Here is a 23,220-nt window from a genome sequence, read left to right on the forward strand (position 1 = left end):
AAAAACAATTGGCGAGATTTCATCAGGACCAATTGCTGTTTTATAACTAATATTCCAAAGTTCGTTGAAAATATCTATTTGTTTTAATTCGATTGTTTTAATAGCTCCGATGTTATTTTCTTTTAAATTGATTTGTGGGCAAGTTATATCATTTGCGAAATATGTGTTAGAAAAGTATTCTTTAAATAAATTTACAATATCGTTACCATTATTAACTTCTTTATCTAGGTATGACATAGTGTTTGGTAATTTGTGATTATTTTTATTATTTTCATTTACGAAAATGATTTTGGATTTGATTTAACCGCGTTTTGTGAGATTTGTATGTACAATGAATAATCACGATGCCTTAAGTGTTTACATTTTGCACGTATATTAGAAAAGGTCTGATAATTTTTTATGTTGTTTGAGTATTTATAAATATTATGAGCTATTTTTTTTTGTCTTAAATTAATTTTTATTTCCTTACTAAACCATTTCGGATAGTTGAATTCGTAAATTTGAATTTTAGGAATAAAGCGATCCATAATATTATAACGAATGTGATAATAAAATAAATCCAAACATTTGTCGATACTATTTTCATTAAAATAATCTATAAATTCAATATGTCCTAAATATTTTACAATAGAGATGTAATCACCTGCACGCCAATTATACGTATAATCGTTACAAGGTAGATAATTTGTTATATAATGTGTAATGGTAACAGTTATTGGAGGGTGAAATACATCAATGATCAATAGGCATAATTGGATTAATACATAAATCGACATCAATAGCAGTAGAATTTGCTAAGACGTAATCCGGGATAGTGTTTTTATTATTTTTTATACAATTTAATTGAGAGAGATTTAAAAATGCTAATTTATCATCATCAAAATAAGCGTATACGTTTGAAAAATTTGCTGATGGTAGGTCAAAGTCGCCAAACAGTAAGAAGATAGCATTATGGTATTTTTTATACAGTGATTCGATATAATCGAAATAAGAATTATATATAAATTTTCATTAGATTTATTTGGGATATACACAGAACCAATAATATAATAGCGAGATTAGAAATGTTTAAAAGTACAAATAATAATTCTATACAATTATTTTCAATCAGGATAAGCTTTGAATGAAAATTATTCCGAACGGCGATAAGTACACCGCCGCCTCTAGATAATGCGCTTGTTTGGGTTGTCCTATCATAGGTATCTGTATAATATATCATAATTATGAAAACCCAACTCCGATGACATAACATTATCTGTTAGCCAGGTTTCAGTGAATATAAAAACATCGTGTAATGCACACGGGATTTGAGATTTCAAATACGACAGTGTATTATTTAAGCTACGGGCGTTTTGATAGTAAAAATTTAAGCTAGTGGGTGGTGTATTTTTCAGTTTTTTGTAATGCTAATGATTTTTGGGATGCCTTCGACGTATCTGATAATTAAATCTTGTTCACCTTTTTCTCTGCGATTTTGCAATGTGTTTCTGAGATTTGCCATTTCATCTCGCTGCTTTGTTGTTTTGTCTGAAGAAAAGTGAATATTCGACCATTTTGTTGAACTTTTCAAGATTTTTCGTGCTCGTAGAATAGTGAATACATCTGACTGCTCTGCAAGATGAATTTTTATGGGCCGTGGTCTATCATGAGTAGTGGATTTTGTTCTTCCAAGACGTGAAAATTTAAAGTTTTCGATATTCTCGTTCAGCTCAGTAAAAATATATTTAATATTTTCCAAGTCATTTTCATTATCACTTTCAGGTAGATTAAATAATATTATATTATTCGATCTAACTTGTCTATCCATTAACTCTTCGATGATATCGTGTTCAAATGAAGAATGTTGGATTTGTGTTTTATTATTTTCTATACATAATACACTTTCTTCAATATTTGAATTTTTTTTTTTAAGATTTCGATTTTCCTCCATTAGAATAGAGAAGTTTTTAAATAAATCATCAAATCTTTTGTCCAGTCGGTTGAATTTTTCATTATGAGAATTCATAGATGAAATTATTTTTCCATTATTTGATGTTTTGATTTCTGTAACAGTTTTTATAAGATCATCAAGTTTTTGTTCCATTGTATTGTGAGTGAAAAATTACTGTATAATTATTGATATACATTTAACGTTGACTTTGTACAATGCGACGGACTACACATGCAAGCCCGGATTAAGGGGGGTCCAGAGGGGGCCTCAATAGTTTGAATTTATTTAGGGGCCTCAGGTTTGTCCACTACTTTTTTCGTTATAGGCTATAACACTGCATAAATCACCTTATAAAATTGAAGAAAAAAGCTTATACATTATAATTTATAAATAAAATGATACATTATTTATTGCCTAGTACCTAATATCTAAATATATTTATTATAACAGGTACCTAATATTAAATAATATATACATTATAAACATAATGTATATAATAAACTATTGTTATAATTTTTTTTTTCGTACTGGGACCGCCTAGGCGCGCCTTTTTTAAAACTTTGGCCCCTGGGCTTCAAAATGTCTTAATCCGGGCTTGTACACATGCGTGCGATCGCGATGACGGCAAGGAGTCTGTATATACATATAATATATATATATCAGTGGTCATCAACTTTTTTGGGTTCACGGCTCCTTTTGATTTTGAAATCAAACATACGGGTCCCGTACGCAAATTTAAAATAAACAAATTTACATTATTCAATCTAACTTTATTCAATGACGAAATCTGTCGATCGGTCGATCTACCTCACGCACACTCGCGCACGCGCAGACTACACGGACACGGAAAAAAGATAACAAAAACTATAAATTATTACAATTTAATTAACTAGTTCCTACTGCTGAATGCTCACACGGCTCACTTGATAATAACCGACGACGCCACTGGAAGCCGCGACGCACAGGTTGAAAACCACTGACAAACAGTGTAACCCAGATGTCCCGTATCGCCCTTAGTTTCTCCGTGGAAAATCAATATATTTAAATGCAATTTTTTTTCAGTAATATTATTGTGAATTTCTAAGAATAATAGTTGTGTTACCTATGCATACGGCATTAGCAAAATACGGTTCGCATATGTTCATTATTACAATCACGCTGATTTTTCGGCTAAAATCAAAAATAATAATTAGCCCTAACTTGGGCGGTTTTCATTAAATTTTAATATTTTTGTTTTTGAACTGTTTTAAAAAATATGATCAACAAAATGGCTATCTTGGAAATTTAATAAATTTATTTACTCCTAAAAAAAATGTTTGATAATTTTTGAAAAAAAAAAATCGAATCTCATGTTATTCAATCAGAATTTCCATACTTATTACTGTAAAAAAATTGAATTTAAATATATTGATTTTCCACGGAGATACTAAGGGTGATACGGGACTTCTGTGACACACTGAATATTATATATATATAATATTATATTTTGTTTATTCTTTTTTTAAATACTTAGTCAATTAATATTTTTAATTTTTTAAAATTTTTAAAATTTTTCGTTGTAATAACAAATTGCATTCAAAAACTTTAGTCTGGTAATACGCTTTTGAGCATAGAAGTTAATATATTTCTCAATATCATTTATTTTTTTCAGGTACCGTGTAGTTAAAGGTTTTGTGTCGGTATTCTGCATTAAAATAATCTACCTATGTATATATTTGTAATATTGTATTATAACATCAATATACGTGCAATTCGACTATACCGACCCGAATATACCGATTACCGGTTAGATAAAAACCAAGATTTGGTTATATTAAAAATAGGTAGGTAACCCACCTGTAATGAAAAGATCTAATGAAAACTCGGCTGCAATAGTACCTATTGCAACACGCCTATACTTTATGCTATTTTTATCACTTCTTGTTTGCTAACGTCTTGTTTTTTCATTAATCAACCGACTAAAATTGCCTGCAGAAAAAAAATTAATTTTTCACAATACTATATAATATAATAGCTTATTTTTTTAGGATTTTCAAAAGGTATTAAACTTTTTAAAGTATATAATTCATTATAGATCAACAAATTATTAGGTGTTGGAAAATCAAAGCGAGCATCTTTCCTATTGCCCAATAATCCTTTTTCAGTAGGTACGTATTACATCTGGTGTATATTATACACTAGTAAATCTTTTTATTTCTCTATCGGCAGAATAAGGGAAATCTGTGTGATATTCATTACTGACTTTTAAATTGGGTGCTACATCAACCAGCCGATTGCATTCGACTTTTGATCTGAATTTATCAGATTCATTCATTAACAATGACGTAGGTCTACGACATACCTCTAACACTTATTTTTAAATTCATATTTCATAATACGGTCAAACATTTACCATCAAGCCGAGGTATTTATTCTGTTGTTTTCTTTTTTTAAGCCATCTATTCCAATTTTTTAGACGTTTACTGTCAGCCACATCTTCACACAGCATAACTTCATCAGCCGTTTCTACGGTTATATACTCCCATTCTATATCTTGATTACAAGATATATTTATTTTACAAATATCACATTTAAATTAAATTTCAATTTATTAAATGAATAAAATTAAACAAAAACATTTCTAAGACAACCAAGTAATATTTTAACCAACCGTTTAATATTTTAAATCCATAGAAGAACACTATACGTAGGTTTGGCGACTAATAATCACAAAAAGTCAGGTAAAGCCAAACTTTAAATTGTGCATTACATTTCGAAAATTGGAAAAATGTATATTTGTGTTGAGTGATTGTGTATAATAATCTTGTATTGGTAATAATCCATCAAAATCAAACAGTGTAATGAGGAAATTAAACAAAACACAGAGATGAAAGATTTCAACTCTGCTTAATTTCTATTCAAATGAGTCATTAAAAAAATGTTGTTATTCCCATTTTCTTTGCTAGATTGAAAATGGTCACTAACCTTATTTCTACTCTATAGGAAAACTGCAGCTTACTACACATCTTCTAAGCCTTACAGTGTTGAATAATTAGCTGATAATTTATACAACATAATCATTTGGTCAGTTATCTATCATTTAGTAGTATTTAATACAAATGGTTTTCAACTAACAAGACAATATTAATCATAAATAAATTTTAAAAAAACAATTTCAATAATGAAAATAAATCATCAAATATTAATGGTTTATTAATTAAAAACATAAGGTAGGAGAACATTTTTAAAAATTTATAGATTTTAGATACAAATTTAAGAATAACAACCTTGTAAGTTATTGATAAAATTAATTTTTTAGAGTTGAACGCATCAAATACCAATCATTTTTTTGAAAAAAATAATGTACAGTGACAGAAAATTAAAAGTTAAATAAATACAATATTTATATTACTTATTATTATACATGCAGTATTTTGTATTAATATTCACTGATCTATTTTAGAGGACTATTTTTAAAATGTTTATGATTATTATAATTTAATATTAATAATAAAGTAAAATTATACAAATTAACATAATAGTTTAAAATTGAAAATATTTCATTTTTCTTAATAATCAATTGAAATTTATAATAATAATTATGTACAACAATAAATTAATTAGTATAAAAAATATAAAAAGATATTCTTATTTTTCAAATAACGTTTTTGAGTAGAAATGTAGAAATTGTATTCATCGGTGTAATGTTTAATAGGTACATACATGATCTTTGTTATAGCCAATAACTGTATGAAAATCTTCAATATTTATATAATGAAACACTAAACAAAATAACAAGGTATCTCCTACCGAGGAAAATTTTATGATTTTTTAACTGTAAGTAATAGTGTAGGTATATAATAATTATTATTATACTATTTTTTATCATACTTTGCAATACCTGTTTTTGTCTCCTGAAAAAATTTAAAAACTGAGATACACACTGTTGCAGTTTAAGCGACGTAATGTTTATGAGTGCAGATTTAATTTTGAATAGTTAATTTCTTGTTAATATAATTATAATTGAGTAAACTATCATATATAGTACCTACTATATAAAAAAGAAAATGGATTATAATATAACTAGGCTTGTATTTTATCAGCTAAATCCAGGGGTGGACTGGCCCGGATGTCAAGACCGAATGTCCATCCGGTCAACCATAAAAAAATATAAATTATAGAAAATGAAAAAATAAACATGGATGAAAATGTCAAGTATTTTTGACACATTATCCTAGTTATGCTACTCATTAAACTTCTACTTCATTTTAGATGAGATGGAGTAGTATATAATACTATAACTCAGAGGTTCCCAAACTGTGGGTCGCGATTATATTTTTGGTGGGTCGCGCTATAATTTGATATAATACATATTTTTCGTTGATGTTCAAGGTTCAAATACAGTTTTTTGTTAATCGTTATCTGCGAGATTGACGATTACGAGTTTACAGCACCGTATCAAACAGATTAATAGTTAAACCTATTGAAAAGAAAGCGATTTAACTGAAACAAATTAGTGTTAGTAAGTACCTAAATACTTAAAAAAAAAAAGGTCATTCAATGTATTGTGGGTCGCCAAATTTTAAAAAAATTCTCAAAATGGGTCGTACAATAAAAAGTTTGGGAACCTCTGCTATAACTTATTATTACTATATTATTTTAAGCTTAATATAATAAATTAAAATATATTTAGTAATATTGTAACACCAACAATGCAATTAAGATGATTTTGATCTTGAAGAAGTCTATTTCTTTAGGGATCTTAATTTATGAGATTTGTGGGGCAAAGCTATAGTATTTGATTACAGAGATTGTAACTGTTCAAAATGATAGTTCATGGTTATTAAATCTGATTTGTATCTGCCATGATAGTTGATCCAATACTACAATAGTATTCAAATTAGTCATACACTAAATAAGAAAAAAGTTAAAAATTGTTAGGTAATTAAGTTATTAATTTTATAGTTTTGAAAATTGCAAGTATTCATCATGTAACCATTTTATAATGAAGGATTTAAGTATTTGAATATTAGTTAAGCTTAATATTTAAGGGGATTTTTTTTAAAACATAAAAACAAGTTAGATCCATTTTTATTGACAAAAATTGATAATTTTAATTTTTAGAACTATATGAAATCAGGGCTCTTTATAAAAGTTACCACTTAGGCCACCTCAGATTAGGTGTAAAATATTTTGTTAAAAATGTAATTCATACTTACGTAGGTAGTGTCATCATGTTTCTAGATTATATACCTTTATATTATACAATTGATTTGCAACAATGTTTAACAAGAAAAACACTTCGTAAACTACGTGGAAAAAGGAACGAGTAAAAAAAAATATTAGATCTTTGAGCACTATAAAGATGTGATATCATGAGTGAATTCTAAGTGTATTGAATTTAAGTAAACTTATTTTCTTTCAATAATTTATTTACTTGGCGAAGAATTATTTCCTAAAAGAAACTATGTGTGACGAACAAAATAATTGTGGCGAAGGACCAGGGTTCGGAAAAAAAAACGGTTTTTTTCATTTTAAATAAAAAAACTGTTTTATATTCATTTCTGTTGTTTTTTACAATTGTTTTGAAGATGTTTTAAAACAAGACAAAATTTGTTATAATTTACATTGAAGGGACAATGGGAAATTAATTATATTAGTTGTAAGTTTTTTTTTCAATCAATAGGTAGTAGGTAGTAGGTACTCATAATAACAAAACAGTCGATTATGTGATTATTGATTTACTTCAAAATATATTATATGAAATATCATTTATTTCACTATTGCTAGAGTGTATACTATATGCCTATGCTTCTATATAATATACTAATATACTATACGTGAATATATATTGCATTTTTAAAATAAATAAATAATTGGGTAATTTGTATTAAGTACTTCTGTCTACTACCCATTTAAATAAAACTATAATAATAATATAAAAATTGGACTGTAAAATTATTAATAGAACAAAAATAATTTAAATAATAACATGTGGTAGGTACCTATTTTTATTTTTTAAAGTTTTAAAAGAATTTATAAAAAAACATGTTGTAAACACATAATGTTAAATTTCAATTGTTTAAATCAAAATATTTAAAATTGCAAACTCTGTGAAGAACTGTTAAATTATAACTTATTCCTCACCAAGTAAATAAATTATTGAAACAAAATAAGTTTACACCGTCATGCAGTTATTATTTTTTTTTTTACTTAGTTCGCGCCACAACCGTGGATTAATATTAATTTATTAATAAAACATTTCTATGCAAGAGTTTCTTAATCTTTATTGCACTAAAACAACCCGTTTTAAATTACAGAAATTTATGATTATATACTTTTTAAACTTTTTATGCTTAAAAATTAATTAAGAGAATTTTTTTTCATTTAAGTTTTTACGGTAAAAAATGTATTAATAAACAATTTATCAACTATTATGTCTATACTATTTATTTCTTAAAATGCCTCTTCCCCTGGATGGTGGCTTTGAGTTGTCATTCAATTGGTTTTGGTTATTACTGTTAACTTGACTTATAACACCCCTGCCATGACCTCCTAACTTCCACCAGCTGTTCATTGCTCTTACAGGAGCATCTTTTGATTCATCAAGTGGAGGAAACTTGTCTTCTTCATTTGTTACAGTTTTGCTATTTGTCCTTTCTTTACATTCTGGCCTGTTCCATATTGGTTTCTGAATATTTGTTGATGTACCTTCAAGTGCTGGCCAACTATTGGCCCCTAAAGTTTTCGGTTGATTTATTTCCTTATCGGAATAATTTGCAGCAAATTCAGAAATTTGAATTTTTTCTAAACGTTCTTCGACTGGACTGTCTGTTTTAGATAAATCAAAATCATAATGCTGACCAGATACAAGCTCTATGTCAATATAGCGACAACAATGAGCTGATAAAATGTTTATCCACTTGCATACAAAATAGTTACTACAAACATGAGGAAGTTCAAGTTTTTCATGAAAATTACAACCAATTGTTTTTATTGTATTTATCACATCTTTTGATAAACTATCGGTAGCCAAAGCAACAGAAGGTAAAGCTTCATCATGTGTACCTGGATTTTTAACTTTATAACATGCATTTTTCAGTTTCATGAATAGTTTATCTAAATGGTACACTCTAATAATGTTATTGAAATCACTTCTTTCGGCATCATATACTGCACTTTCAAACAACTTAAATAAACTTGCACTAGTAATCATAAGTTCATTTTCAATAGGTTTATGGGCTGTATATACTGGTGGCATGTCTAATGTTAAGTCACTTAGAATAGCTGCATTCACTTCTTTGTTCATGATAAAACCTAAATAATAACCATACATGTCAATATTAGTTTAACAAAATAAATTCTATTGTTTTTATTATTTATACTTACCAATCATTTTTAATAATACTTCTGTATAATTATTGGGAAACATTGAGAATACGTCAATTTTATGATTGTTAGCAGCATGATTGTTAATATCTGCCGTAGGAGCACGCGGAGCATTTGTTCTAACTTTATCAAATCCAATTAACTGATGAAACATGCGTATCAAGCCTTTTTCTAAAGAGAATTCTGCCATGGATATCTCGGCAGGAAAATAAAATCCTTCTTTCTCGCATGTATAAGGGTTTATATGAATCAGAATAAATTTTTGCTTGGGAAGATAATGACTGGCTGGTTTCATGTCAAGCAATACATCTATATATGCGTACATAGCATCTGTTTGTGATTTATTTTCATCTGATTGTCTTACTACATCTTCTACTTTTTCACCAATTGAAGTATATTTTTCTACTTTTGCATCACTTTTCATCTGTTTACCTTTTGTCTTATAGTTTTCTTTCATCTCATCAGACATCTTTTCCCAATCTTTTTTGCAATGCACTGCCATATCAGCCATGCTTACTTTAATCCCTTGACTTAATAATTTATCTCGAGTCTCCATCATGAATAATGCATATCCATTGTAAACTTTCTTTTTAGGAGCCATTTCTAAGACAAAAATATGAATAAATTAGTAAATAATCGATCAATTGTATATTAAGAATTGTATTCTTAATTTTATCTATATCTAATTAAAAATACATAGTATACTATATTATTGGTTATGCAAAATTATGAAGATGTTAATCATAATAAATAATAGTTATATTAATTTTCATATTTTTTAAGATGATGCTTCACAGACATTTAGTGTCTCCGTCTTACAAGTGTGTAACACAGCAAATTTTAAGTTCAGCAGAACACGTTTAGCTCCGATAGTTTAAAAATTAGAGTAAATTGACCTCTTATAAAAATTAAAGGTAAAATTATTATATAGGGCATCTTAAAGGCTTTTTACGAGGCTTTTTATTATATTTTAATTTTAAAGCGAGTTATGGGTATTTTAAAATTGTAAATTGTTTGTACATCTAATTAAATGACCTCAATAATAAACCTACCTATAAATATTATAAGAGATCAATTCACTTTAATTTTCAAACTAACGGAGAAAATCGCGATTTTCTAAAACTTTTCATAATAATTGGGAAAATCAAAAAATTGATTTTCTTATTTTGTTGTGGATAATTCAAAAACAAATATTCATAAATATTTGAAATGTTGATATAAGCGTTTTCTAAATATGGTATGATTTGTTTTTGCTTTTTTCTATAAATGTCAAATTATTATTTGTTTGGCCAAAAAGATTGTAAATTTAATACAAGCTACTTCATAAGTTATTCATATTATACTAATTAAAAAATAAGGAAAATACACAGTCATAATATTTTAAATTTTTATGTGTTAAAAGTCAGAATTTTGAAAAATGTAGATAAAATCTTTAATTTAGACTAGGTATTTTGTTAAAAATTGAATACAAGGTTTTTTCTTTTAAGTAGTGCATTCTGAAACTAAAATTTAAAAATTAAGAAATACAATTTTTTTTTATAGATACAAAGTTCAAATTTAGACTAAATAGATATTTAAACAAAAAATAATGTTTTTAGTTATTTTGTTATAATCAAAAATATTATCTGCAGGGACTTCAAAATTAAAATTAATATATTTTATGACACGCAATGACATTTTCAAAGTATTTAGATACTTTTAAGATTATTGATACTGCATTATTAATACAGTAGATTTTTATTATATCGAACGTGAATTGTTTGTCATCTAGCATTAAATTGAAATTCCTTTACACTAAAATATTATTAAATAAAATTTTTTTTTATTCATATTAGGTATTATTATTTACAATGTTTTTACATATTTAAAGTATTCAACAGTAGTTACTAATGTTTCCCACTCTAATCTTATTTGTTAGAAAAATGTAGTTTTAATTTAAAAAAAATAATACATAAAATGTGATGTTCAAAAAAACATATTTTGCTGTTAAAAAAAAAAAAAAAAAAACTCCAGATATTAAACTAAGATTACTCCTACTTGTCATTTACTATGTTAACAGTAAAACATTTGAATGAGATATTATGTAAGATCTATAAATCATATACTAGGTAATAAACAAGAACAGCATATAACATTAGTATTATAATATTAGACAATCTATAGAGTACTATTTTAGCTTTTCTCTCTCAACATACACAAAACCCATGCAGGCAAAATAATTTTTGTTCATGGTCTCCTGTTAATCGAAGTTAAATCACCTATAATAAAAATTACCAAAGCATTCTGCAGGGTAGTGAATGTGCATGAGTAATGATCACCCTCTAAATGTATACGCCCTCTCAGTTTCCAACAATTAGTACAAGGTTTAATGTACATACAAAGTGCAAAAGGCAGGATTTGCCTATTGCAAGACGCGTAATGTACACCGAAAAAACTAAATATATAAATTCTTATCTAAAATTAAGAAGACGTTGCACCCGTATGTGTCTCTCCGTCTTACAAATGTACAACATGGCAAAAACTGTTTTGTGCAGGAAAGAACCGAGAACGCTAGTCATAACTAAGACAACGAAATTGTTCACCACATAAAAAGGAGAACTTTGGCTGTGCAATAGTTTTTATTTTTTCGTTATCGGAATTTCAAAAAATTTAAGTTTGAAAAACACAAATAATAAAAGCTCTGTCAAACAGAAAGCGTTATTTTCACGCCGCACGATTGGGTAATTTGGTATAACGCGGCGTTATTCACGCGCGTGAATGCACCACGTCGACGAGCCATTTACCGCTTTAACGCGCGTTCTGTTTGACAGAGCCTTAAGAACTTTTTTCGTAAAAGCCAAAACGTTTTTGCTACGCCGTACGTGTGTAATGCGGTGACGAAACACGCGAGTGCGACGTCTTCTTGAAAACAAACAGTAATGGTTTACGGCAATAAATGCTTTAATGATCTAACCTGTTGGCGTTCCTCCGCTTTCCACAAGTTCCGCTTTCAATGGAATATATGTACTACAACTATTGTAGAACCAAACAATAGATGTATTGTAATAATGCAATAATTATACGTCTTTGTTCGTCGGCACTACCCAATAACGAAAATCGAAGTACGATCGTACGAAAATGTGCTTTTACGAATTTATGATGACAATCGATAACTGATAATCTCCACACCCATACCGTGACCGATAACACCGGTTACCACTGTTTACGTTACTACCAGGTTAAACAGCTGTGCGATTTGGCCAAACCCGCGGTTATGGATACTATGGTTGCACCACAGAACAATATAGAATAGACACTCGGTCAGCTGTGTGGGTTTACGTATCCCTACGGTATGAAGTATTGGACTCTATAAAATTGTACCGTATCCGTAATCTGATAGAATGTTGGCAACGTGTATCCCTCTTTGTTACGAAATCTTAAAAACGAATACAAGGCAATGGCCAATGGGCATTATTATTATTCTGTGGACTGTGACAATGATGTTGAAATGATTTATTTAAATGATAACATATGCCACGCCCCCCTGGAGACCATGTCCAAGGCCACAGTCACCCGATTTTGCCAATACACGCAGTGTCGTACCCCTGGTTGCACGACGGCTCGGCATATTGGATCGCGGTGCTGAGCGGCGCCGAAAGTTCTTATAGATTCTGACAAAAAGTCGCGTTTTACTAGCGACCTCTACAACTACTACTTGGTTACGGTAACCAAACCGGGTTACCTAGCCACGGCGGAGCGCTAGTATGTCGCGACTTTTTTCTGTGTGTATACTACGTATGTATTTATGTAACTTGATAAGAACATTTGGCGCCGTCGTATTATTGTTCGTTAATTATTATTTACGTTTGTTATCTATGTCCGTGGCCAGAACAAAATATTATATTTTGAAAAATGCAACAATATTTCTATCCTTGTTATTTCTATTATATTATTATTTTACTAATGGATGGAACCATCGCCCGTGTAAACAATTTTGAGGACGCAATAATATTATTAGCGACGAGTCTCTGATTGAAATGCGTTATCAGAGCATGCGAGAGAGTCATATCACTAGCTGCCGTCCCTCACGATTCCCGGGGAGACGCGGTTATTAGCATAAACATGCGACGAGTATGCGCGCGTATATAACACGTCTCGACGAGAGACTCGTCGCTTATATTGTGCTTCAAACATCGGGACATGGCTCCGTCCGTAGTGTATCATGGTCTAACGTCCGATCAGATTACGGACTCGGTTAGAGTCCTACAAACTGTTATAGGGATACAGTCGTGGTCTGTTGTAGTGAACTCTACGCTTACGGTACAGCCAATCGGAGAAAGTTATTTTGCAAGGCACCGGACACGGTCTCTGTTTCAAAAGAGAACGATTTTATTATACCGCTTTCGGGCATCGGTCGCCGATCAAACCGACCGGCGAGTGTATACACCGATTTCAAATAAATCGTTTGCAACGGTTGGAGTAAACAAGTATTAAAATATTATAGTTGTGAATATTTGAAACCTCTGTGTATGATTATTGATTCACGACGAGCTGAAGGAGTTTCTTGGTGGGGTGAGCGAACCAGCCACGAAAGCTTTAGTAGGTACCTATAATAATATTCTCTTTTGAAACAGACTACCTTTAGGCCATTTGAATGGCTGTTTTTGTTTTCATTTCAAATTCCAATTCTTTTTGTAACACGTCAGTATTATATTTTATACCTGTCAATATATTATGCGAGGACGACGGCCTCATTCCAAGTGTAAAATAATGAAATTAAACTCCAATAAGTGCAAACAGTTTTTATATTTAAATTCACAATAACCGTTCTATATTTTATAATCCTTACAGTCCACAATCGATTACAACTTACAGACAGACTGAATCAATAATATAATTAATAAAATGTAGAGAATAATATTGTAGTCGTTGTCAAACAACTCAAACAAAATTGGAAGCCGGAAGGTAATTGAATGTAATTTCACAAACAAAATAATAATAATAATTTAGACATAATTAAATATCATAAATACTATAATGTTTAATACATTAAAATCGTTTGTTCTTTTTAAAAAATCCTAAAACTCATCAGTTAAATTCAGTCGGCCATATTTACAATTCAAATACATATTTTATACAATTATTAATTATATTTGATATTTCGGTCACTCATTATACCTATGTCCTATCACATTAAAATTATTTACATTAGAATCATTAGATCACTTATTCCTTTTAAAAAATATAAAATATCATCATCATATTTAAATTTAAATTACAATGCTGTTATATTTTATCCTCATAATGATTTGTTTTTTTGCGTTTTTGGCATATACTTTATAAACCATTTTTTTTTTGTCTATGCATTCAGGTGCATAATATTACGCATTTATAAGAACTCAAATGAGAATATAGATATTTGGGTGTCTAACTCTTACAATGTTTTTTAATTTATTATTAAACCCCTCTGATACATTGTTGGTTTGAGGCGTCGAACGTCCATAACCTTTTTTTTTGGTATTATACAGTAGGTAGATCGTAGGTACGTTCCATATAGACGATGAACATATTGGTGGACGTTGACACGTCATACCTAGTAAACAAATTGTACCGTACTCTTTTGGAATAGTTTTGTATGTTCAGCATTAACGTATGATGAACCACAGTACACTAAAATGTCTTCCAATGGTTCAACAACATTCGATAGTTCACTGACTTAATTACGCAGACAAACAATTACTAAATAGTGTACAGTATCCAAGTTAGGCAGGTTGCAGGCTTATATTATAATTTAGTCTTAACAATATAAATAGAAGGTATAACATTTTATATCACATTATTTATGGTTGGGTCCTAATAACTAACTACATTATGAATCTTATTTTTCCATTGTTTTACAAATTAGTGTCTACCTAATATCATATTAGGTAACATATCATTGAGAGTGGTGAAATATTGTGAGCTCAGAATTTATTGTGATTAACGATTATGATATTATGTATTTATCATTTATGTGAAATTAATATTAAAATAATGAATTTATGAAGATATTTCAAAAACAGAAATGTGGTTTAAATTTTGTGACTTATTAGTAAGTTTATTCAGCAAAACTATTAACATATTATACTGATACAGTGTGGTAGCCATGGGGGGTTTTGGATATTTAACCCCTCCCCCTCCTTGTGTTTTTATTGCAATTAGTTATGATTTTAAAATAATAGGTGAATTAAAACTCTGCTAAATACTTCTAATTATTAATTGCATATAAAGAATTTTTCAAAAGTGTCCTAGGATCAAAAATATATTAATAATGTTCTAAATAATTAAAAATTAAAAAAATATTATATTTATTTTCAGAGGTTTTAAAAATCATAGAATTTGAGTGCTAAAGTAAATGGTATAATGTTACAAATGAACAAGAAGTAATAAATAATGATAATTTACAAAACAATGGATTTAGAAGATACATGTCCTAATCATTATTCAGATGTCAACAGTTATCCAATGAAACCATAGAATCCTTGTGGTACTGATATATTCTTTTAAAAAGTGGGAGTTTCCCCATATTTGTTGTTTACGATAAAAAATATTTTAGTTGTAAGCATAATCAAATTGTTACTTTAAAAATTATCAGTACTTATACAAATTTAATGTTTATTTCTGTAGGGTCTGTTACAATTTAATAAAGCTTATCATTAATGAATAGATAAAAATCTGGGATTTTAGATTACTTTTGTTTATTGAACACTTTTTTGAAAAAAAAAATGTGTTTTACATATAAAATACAAAATAAATATTTTGATTACATTAAGTTGAGGGAAATGATTGATTATAAATATCGTAGGAGGAGAAATACTTCATGATATTTATTTAAATTTAATATAAAATTATAATGTTGCTTCGGTCCCTTTAAGATCAGGGTTGGAACGTAAAGTACTCACATGTATAATTGATCAATTTATGTATTTTTTTTTTATTCGTGATACAGCATCAACTACCTTCTAGCTTATATAAAAAAAAGTTACATATAAATAACACAATAGTTTTCTTAAATTAAGTTGTACATATCGATAAGTTTTAGAAATGTAATCATTTTTTTGGTGGTGTCTTGGATTGGGCTGAGGGTTTCGAAGAAATATGTGATTTGCCATGCGTGGCCATGAATTCAGCAGATTTATTTAAGATCAAGTTTTTAAGCTCTCGTGGAGACATTTTGACCGACCGATTGTATTCAATCTAGAATCAAATATCAATAAATCAATTACATGTTCCCCACAAATATGTTTTGATAAAAAACATTTTTACCAATAAACATGGTGGCCAACCCATCTTCTCATCGACTACTTCAGTACGCAATACTTTCTTGTCAAACGCTGCTAATTTCTTAGCGTTTTCGTTTTCATCTGTGTCAGTAATGGTTGTTGGTACATCGCTGTCTTCGATTTTACTCTTACCACAATCTGTATTTGAGCCATCATCATTTTTATTAACTGAATTGACATCACCAGACAATAGAGAAATGCCGTCACTGTCGTCGTCTGGTCTGGAATGCTTTGGGCCATTATAATTGCCATTGTGCGCCATGACAAAAATTGTATTCTTAAAATGTTTAATCGAACAGTAATTAGAAATTGTTTAATAAAAAATATTATCTTCTAATAATTACCCAATTATAACACGATAGTTATAATATAATATATTGCAAGTTGGTTGAACGACGTTGAAGTCCGGCTTTAAGGTCTGGAAAAAAATGACACGTCATCCCAAAAGTCCATATCACTGTCGGAATACTATCACTACAGCAGCAATACTCTGCAGTGTTACCACAACAATAATTTTATACTATATTGTAATCATGACAAATTAGAATTGTCATGATTGTAAGATCACAATTTTCTATACCAAGGTGCATAGGTGCAAATAGCGTTTGGGATTTGGGGGGGGGGGGATTAAAGCCTTACTTCGATAATATTGAATAAGCTTAAAACAAAATGTAGAAAATGTTCGGCGGGGCTATGCACATTCTTGGGGGGCTTAGCCCCTAAAGCCCCCCCCCCTATTAGCGCCTATGCCAAGGTGGATAGTTCACCCTTTCTATTGTACAAAACATAAATTATCAAATAGCCATGGGGAGTATAGTAACCAAAACAAAAGGATAAACAAATTTACAATTAATCAATTATTTGCGAACGATATTTAAATAATAATACCGCAACAGATTAGCACGACTTTACAAATCGTGTAGAATAGACGGAAGTGATTTATGGCAAATATTAGATATAAAAAAGTAGAATGATTTAGTATAATCGAATTTGTAGATAATAAATTAACTAGCAGTACATTATGCAAATACGCAGAATAGATTAGGAATGTTGCAAGTGCGCGGGTTGAGTCCATGGTCACACAGACCACATCCGTTAGAGACAAGATAGCGTATCGATAGGCAAGGGGAGCAGGGACCTGAATATAAAAGGGAGCCTGAAACAGCCTGTATTCAGATGTGTCTACTCCAGAGCACAACAAGCACCTTCACGTCACTCTGTATAAGAACTTATCATTTGGACTTAGTATTTTGATTGCATTAGGTCGAGGGAAATTATTGATTATAAATATCGATTGTACTTAATATTTTGATTACATTAAGTCGAGGGAAATTATTGATTATAAATATCGTAGGAGGAGAAATACCTCATATTTATTTAAATTTAATATAAAATTATAATGTTGGTGAAACTTTTAGCAAAACTATTAACATATTATACTGATACAGTGTGGTAGTCATGGGGGGTTTTGGATATTTAACCCCTCCCCCTCCTTGTGTTTTTATTGCAATTAGTTATGATTTTAAAATAATAGGTGAATTAAAACTCTGCTAAATACTTCTAATTATTAATTGCATATAAAGAATTTTTCAAAAGTGTCCTAGGATCAAAAATATATTAATAATGTTCTAAATAATTAAAAATTAAAAAAATATCATATTTATTTTCAGAGGTTTTAAAAATCATAGAATTTGAGTGCTAAAGTAGTATAATGTTACAAATGAACAAGAAGTAATAAATAATGATAATTTACAAAACAATGGATTTAGAAGATACATGTCCTAATCATTATTCAGATGTCAACAGTTATCCAATGAAATCATAGAAACCTTGTGGTACTGATATATTCTTTTAAAAAGTGGGAGTTTCCCCATATTTGTTGTTTACGATAAAAAATATTGTAGTTGTAAGCATAATCAATTTGTTACTTTAAAAATGATCAGTATACAAATTTAATGTTTATTTCTGTAGGGTCTGTTACAATTTAATAAAGCTTATCATTAATGAATAGATAAAAATCTTGGATTTTAGATTACTTATGTTTATTGAACAGTTTAAAAAAAAAAAAAAATGTGTTTTACATATAAAATACAAAATAAATATTTTGATTACATTAAGTCTAGGGAAATTATTGATTATAAATATTGTAGGAGGAGAAATACCTCATGATATTTATTTAAATTTAATATAAAATTATAATGTTGGTGAAACTTTATATCCAAATACATAATACATTGTATTCTATTGGCATTAGATAGCCATTTTCAACTATTTTATAAAGTTTGAAAATGACAACTTGTTAAAATCCCTAAAAATGTTTGATTATAAACCTAAATATGATCAGGTTTAAAAAAAACTGTACAGTATTGTATAAAAATTCAATGTTCGAATTTTAAATAATTTTCTTGGTAAACAATTTGGCTTTTCTTTTGTGAAAATAAGAATAATTTTGAAAGTCTAAAAGCCCGCACATACTATAGTATTAGCAAATTGCAATTTTACTGGTTAAAATTTTTAGTTTTAATTTGCTACCAAACAATATAATTTTACCATTACCACTACAATATATGCAGACCTTTAAAATTGTTATTAATAATTTGTTACATAATATTTTAGAAAATTCTAGATTTAAGAGCTAGTAGGTCACTTAATATATATATTTTTTATATGCATACATAAAATCTCTTAATTAACTTAATAAATAAAATAAACATTTTAAAACAAAACTACAGCCTTTGGTTAGTAAATACAAATAGATGGTTTGTCACTTATTTTGTTATTTTCTTTTTTGACGCATTAATATTTCTTTTTGTAATAACAAACTTTCCATTTCTATTTCATGTTTTTCCCGACAATGCGCAACTTGTAATATTATCTTGAAATGCCTTATGTTTTTTAGTAACATGCTCATCTAAAAACATAAAAGAATTCAAATTATATTACATCCAAATGGTTCCAGTTGATTGAATTATTTACAAATTAATAAATATCATTGACATTTAGATCAAATGCAAATTAATAAATATAATAAAAATTCTGTTTTCGGTCACCTCTATGTAACAGTCAATTTTTTTGGTCCCATCGAGTGTTATCCTACCTCTGTAGGACCCTCTAAATAGCTGTAATTATTTACAGTCCCTTCGGTGACCGTTATATGGAAGTTCTGCTGTACAAATATAAAAATACAACTTTTACTCTGGATTTTAGTGGATTAGTGTGTTACTAAACATACCTTCATAACTGACAATTACAATTTCTTCTTCTTCTGTGTAAACATTATTTCCTTATTCCAGAAGTTCAGTTTCCCACATATTATTTGTTGAAACTGAATCATATATTGAGGTCTCTCCTTGTCATTCTCGTTTGAAAGTTTGTAACATTTCACCAACTGTTATAGCCACAGGTGAATCAGGAAATAATTGTTGGTCCATCTCCAGTGCACTGATAAAATGCTTTCTTATCACTGATAAGTTATCAGCAAGGTTTTTTTATGGCACGCTTAATGTGTTTGCGTTTATTTTTCAACATAGTTGCTGTACGATGATTTTCAATGGAATGGCAGTTAAATTTGTCCTCTATTTTGATCCATACAACCTTTTTCATTCTATTCAACATTTTTAAAACAGGTATATTATTTCATAATAAAATATCTAAATGACAATTTGTAGATTGCTTAATATATTTAAACACAAAAATTGAAAGATAAATTTAATAGGCAATATTTTGGTAAATTATTGTTTCCTCTAACTTGGGCACTTGGCTTCACAGCATCTGTTTAAGGTTCTAACCTAATCGACTTGAGCTTATTCACAAACAGGTCAAGTAAATCGGGGTTAGATGCATTGAAATTTATATTATTATATTATTATTGAAACGTTTGAAGTTACCTAATACCCACTGATTTATGGTATACACTATACCTATTGGTAAATTTGCAATTCAGATATTATGATTATTTGTGTAAAATGATAATAATATGATTGGTGATAAGACAGTGCACCACATGAATGAGTACCACCTGTAATGAAAAATAATGAAAATATCGTATTTTAAAAACAATAACTAATCATAACCAAATCACCAACCGTACAAATATACAATACTCTATGAGGTTTTGATTGTGAAGTACTTACTTCTATGACTGAACTTGTATAATTAGGGCCCGAATAAGAAACTAAAAAAAAAAGACAATGGATAAAATAATCTCGAATTCAATTTTAAAAACTATTAAAAGTACTTACATTCTAATGTACTATTTTCATCAAAAATTTCAATATATTGATCATCAGTAGAAACCGGTGTATAACTATGATTTTTAACTGCAGATGTAGGTACTGGCAAAATTTCCATCACAGTCAAAAGGTGAACTACTGATTCAAATCAGATACCCATCATGTCAATTATTTTGTTACTTATTGTCAAAGACTGCATTTGAGACTGTCTTCCTCAGGTTTTGTTAATTTCTCTCTATTAAAATCATATTTTTAGCAAATATAGACAAAGATAGATCAAAATTTTTAATTAAAATTGTAATACCTGTAGTTTTATTGTTTTAAATTTAAAAGCATCAATTAATCCATATCTAAATTCCAATAATAGTCCATTCCATTTTTTTTATAAAATGAGATTTTCTCAGGATACCATCTACGAGCTTTCTGCATACCACAGGTTAAGAAACGCTGCTATAGAGCTACCATTAACATAGAAAGCTAACTAGGTTATTCATTAAATTATTGTACACTCGATTGTACATATTACTTACTTTTTCCTTATATAAATCAGATTTGGCTGTTTTGCATAAAAGTTGGTTCATAGTTTTAAATTCTTTTCTTGTTTGCACTAGTTTGCAGTTGATTATACACTGACGTGGACCCAATGATTGAATTAAGGTTGATCGTGGTCCGGTCGGAGCTGCTTGCATCCCGTAGTGGCGGTTGGAGATAAGATAGACAGGCCACTATAGTGCTTGTACATTGTACTTGCTGCAGGCCGCGTCAACACTTCAGCAATGGTATACCATGCATTGGCTTGTATATCAGAACAAGCAAATGAATCCTATTTAAATATATATATATATATACATAATTTGATATGCCAATTAAATTTAGAAACAATTAATTACAATGTATAATATCCAACAGATAATTTGCTTTCTGAAATAAGATCTAACATCGATTCTTTTTCTCGCTCAGCTTGTACTGTGGCCTGATGTATGTAAGACTGTAAGAGTTAACCTGTTTTATAAAAAATATATTATTTATTATAATCTACAACAAAATATTTGACACATGTTTCAACACTATTAAAAATAACATAAATTTGTCAAGAACATTAAACTAAATACAACAAAATATTAAAATAATATTCTTGGTCAAAAATATATTATATAACCTACCTACTGAGAAAATAATTTAACCATAAATAGTTCATTATTATGTGTATTTCTAAATAAATTACTTTTTCAATGCTTTAATCCTTTTTAGTTTTACGTTTTATCACATCAAAAACATACCTAGCTTTCGACTGACGGCTAATCCTTTGTCCAGAAGTTATAACTCACTGGTATATCTTCCCAAACACAACACTTCATTTTGTTCGTAACACCATCAGTCTAATTCAAAACATGTGAAAATAAAGTTTCAATAATCTTTCAACTTAAAGAAAATACCTATTATTCTAAATTGTAATACACACCTTAACGTTTTCAATTACACTTAACCGTGGGTTGATCAACTCTAACAAAATAATATGTCTTTCTGCATCACTAACATTTTTGCTTTTATGTTTAGGCATCGTATTGAAGTATTATAATTTATAAATCTAAACATGACAAATTAGTACTTTGTCATGAATCTAAATTCAATTATAATACAAATGTCAAATTCAACGGTAGTCTATTGTGGATGTAATATTGTTATAAGTAATCACTATTCACTATTCGCGTTCCGTACCATTTCGAAAAATGTTGATACGTTCTATCATTTATTGAATATACTATACTACCATGTCCCGGGTAAGTTAACAAATAATTGGACGACGCGCGGGTAAAAGGGAACTTTGGCCGTTTTTCGATTATTACGCCATCTAGTAGAAAAATTTATTCTACGTCATTTAATATCGAAAATAAAAATATTGTTTGATTATTTTTTTTAACTGAAAAATGAATCAAGTCATAATGACAATTAATAATGCGCGGGTAAAAGGGAATAAGTCTTATCAATAAAGTAGTGTTCGTGTGAAATGGAACAAGTCGACTTGTTCCATAATTCGCAGTATTGTCGTAACATAAATGATAATAAAATATAATTATTGTTTGTTGTTATTTTCTGAATCTAATAATAATTTAAAATCAATTTATTGAATAACAAGTGTTTAATCATAAATTAGTGATAAATTATCATTTGAAACTTTAATACTTAAAGCATCATTGGAGTCCAACATATTTACAACATCACGAATTTTTTCGTAATATTTACAATAATAAAGTACAGCATTGATCCAGGGACCCCATCGGGTTATGATTGGTTCTGGAGGTAAAGGGATATCCGGTGCGTAATTTTTTTAAATTTGTATGCGTGATGGTGCTTTTTTAAATATTTTTTTTACATTAACTACAATTTT

General features: G+C 28.9%; 3 protein-coding genes across 3 annotated transcripts; all 3 read right to left on the reverse strand.

Moving 5' to 3' along the window:
* Positions 1-15: 15 nt before the first annotated feature.
* LOC103308181 lies at positions 16-4,504 on the reverse strand. Its single transcript, XM_008181131.3, has 2 exons — positions 4,323-4,504; positions 16-2,043 (listed from the first exon to the last, which is right to left on the reverse strand). The coding sequence occupies exon 2, from the start codon at positions 2,003-2,005 to the stop codon at positions 1,391-1,393; it is 615 nt and encodes a 204-aa protein (XP_008179353.1). The 5' UTR covers positions 2,006-2,043; positions 4,323-4,504; the 3' UTR covers positions 16-1,390.
* A 3,666-nt stretch (positions 4,505-8,170) lies between these two features.
* Positions 8,171-12,473, reverse strand: LOC100569624 (protein maelstrom homolog). The gene is made up of 3 exons (XM_003241922.4): positions 12,252-12,473; positions 9,299-9,901; positions 8,171-9,226 (listed from the first exon to the last, which is right to left on the reverse strand). Exons 2-3 carry the CDS (start codon positions 9,897-9,899, stop codon positions 8,355-8,357), a joined length of 1,473 nt encoding a protein of 490 aa, XP_003241970.1. The 5' UTR covers positions 9,900-9,901; positions 12,252-12,473; the 3' UTR covers positions 8,171-8,354.
* A 3,610-nt stretch (positions 12,474-16,083) lies between these two features.
* Positions 16,084-17,117, reverse strand: LOC100569711. The gene is made up of 3 exons (XM_003241923.4): positions 16,944-17,117; positions 16,583-16,876; positions 16,084-16,513 (listed from the first exon to the last, which is right to left on the reverse strand). Exons 2-3 carry the CDS (start codon positions 16,859-16,861, stop codon positions 16,367-16,369), a joined length of 426 nt encoding a protein of 141 aa, XP_003241971.1. The 5' UTR covers positions 16,862-16,876; positions 16,944-17,117; the 3' UTR covers positions 16,084-16,366.
* Between the last annotated feature and the right edge of the window lie 6,103 nt (positions 17,118-23,220).

This window comes from Acyrthosiphon pisum, chromosome X, assembly GCF_005508785.2.
Source record: "Acyrthosiphon pisum isolate AL4f chromosome X, pea_aphid_22Mar2018_4r6ur, whole genome shotgun sequence".
NCBI classification, from domain to species: Eukaryota; Metazoa; Arthropoda; class Insecta; order Hemiptera; family Aphididae; genus Acyrthosiphon; species Acyrthosiphon pisum.

What these genes read in the sequence shown, in the direction of transcription:
- LOC100569624 (XM_003241922.4), bottom strand. Translation starts at nt 9,899, where the DNA reads ATGGCTCCTAAAAAGAAAGTTTACAATGGATATGCATTATTCATGATG. An exon ending in AGTATTATTAAAAATGATTG is followed by an intron (nt 9,227 to 9,298) that starts GTAAGTATAAAT and finishes GTTATTATTTAG; the next exon opens with GTTTTATCATGAACAAAGAA.
- LOC100569711 (XM_003241923.4), bottom strand. Translation starts at nt 16,861, where the DNA reads ATGGCGCACAATGGCAATTATAATGGCCCAAAGCATTCCAGACCAGAC. An exon ending in GTTGGCCACCATGTTTATTG is followed by an intron (nt 16,514 to 16,582) that starts GTAAAAATGTTT and finishes ATTTGATTCTAG; the next exon opens with ATTGAATACAATCGGTCGGT.
- LOC103308181 (XM_008181131.3), bottom strand. Translation starts at nt 2,005, where the DNA reads ATGAATTCTCATAATGAAAAATTCAACCGACTGGACAAAAGATTTGAT.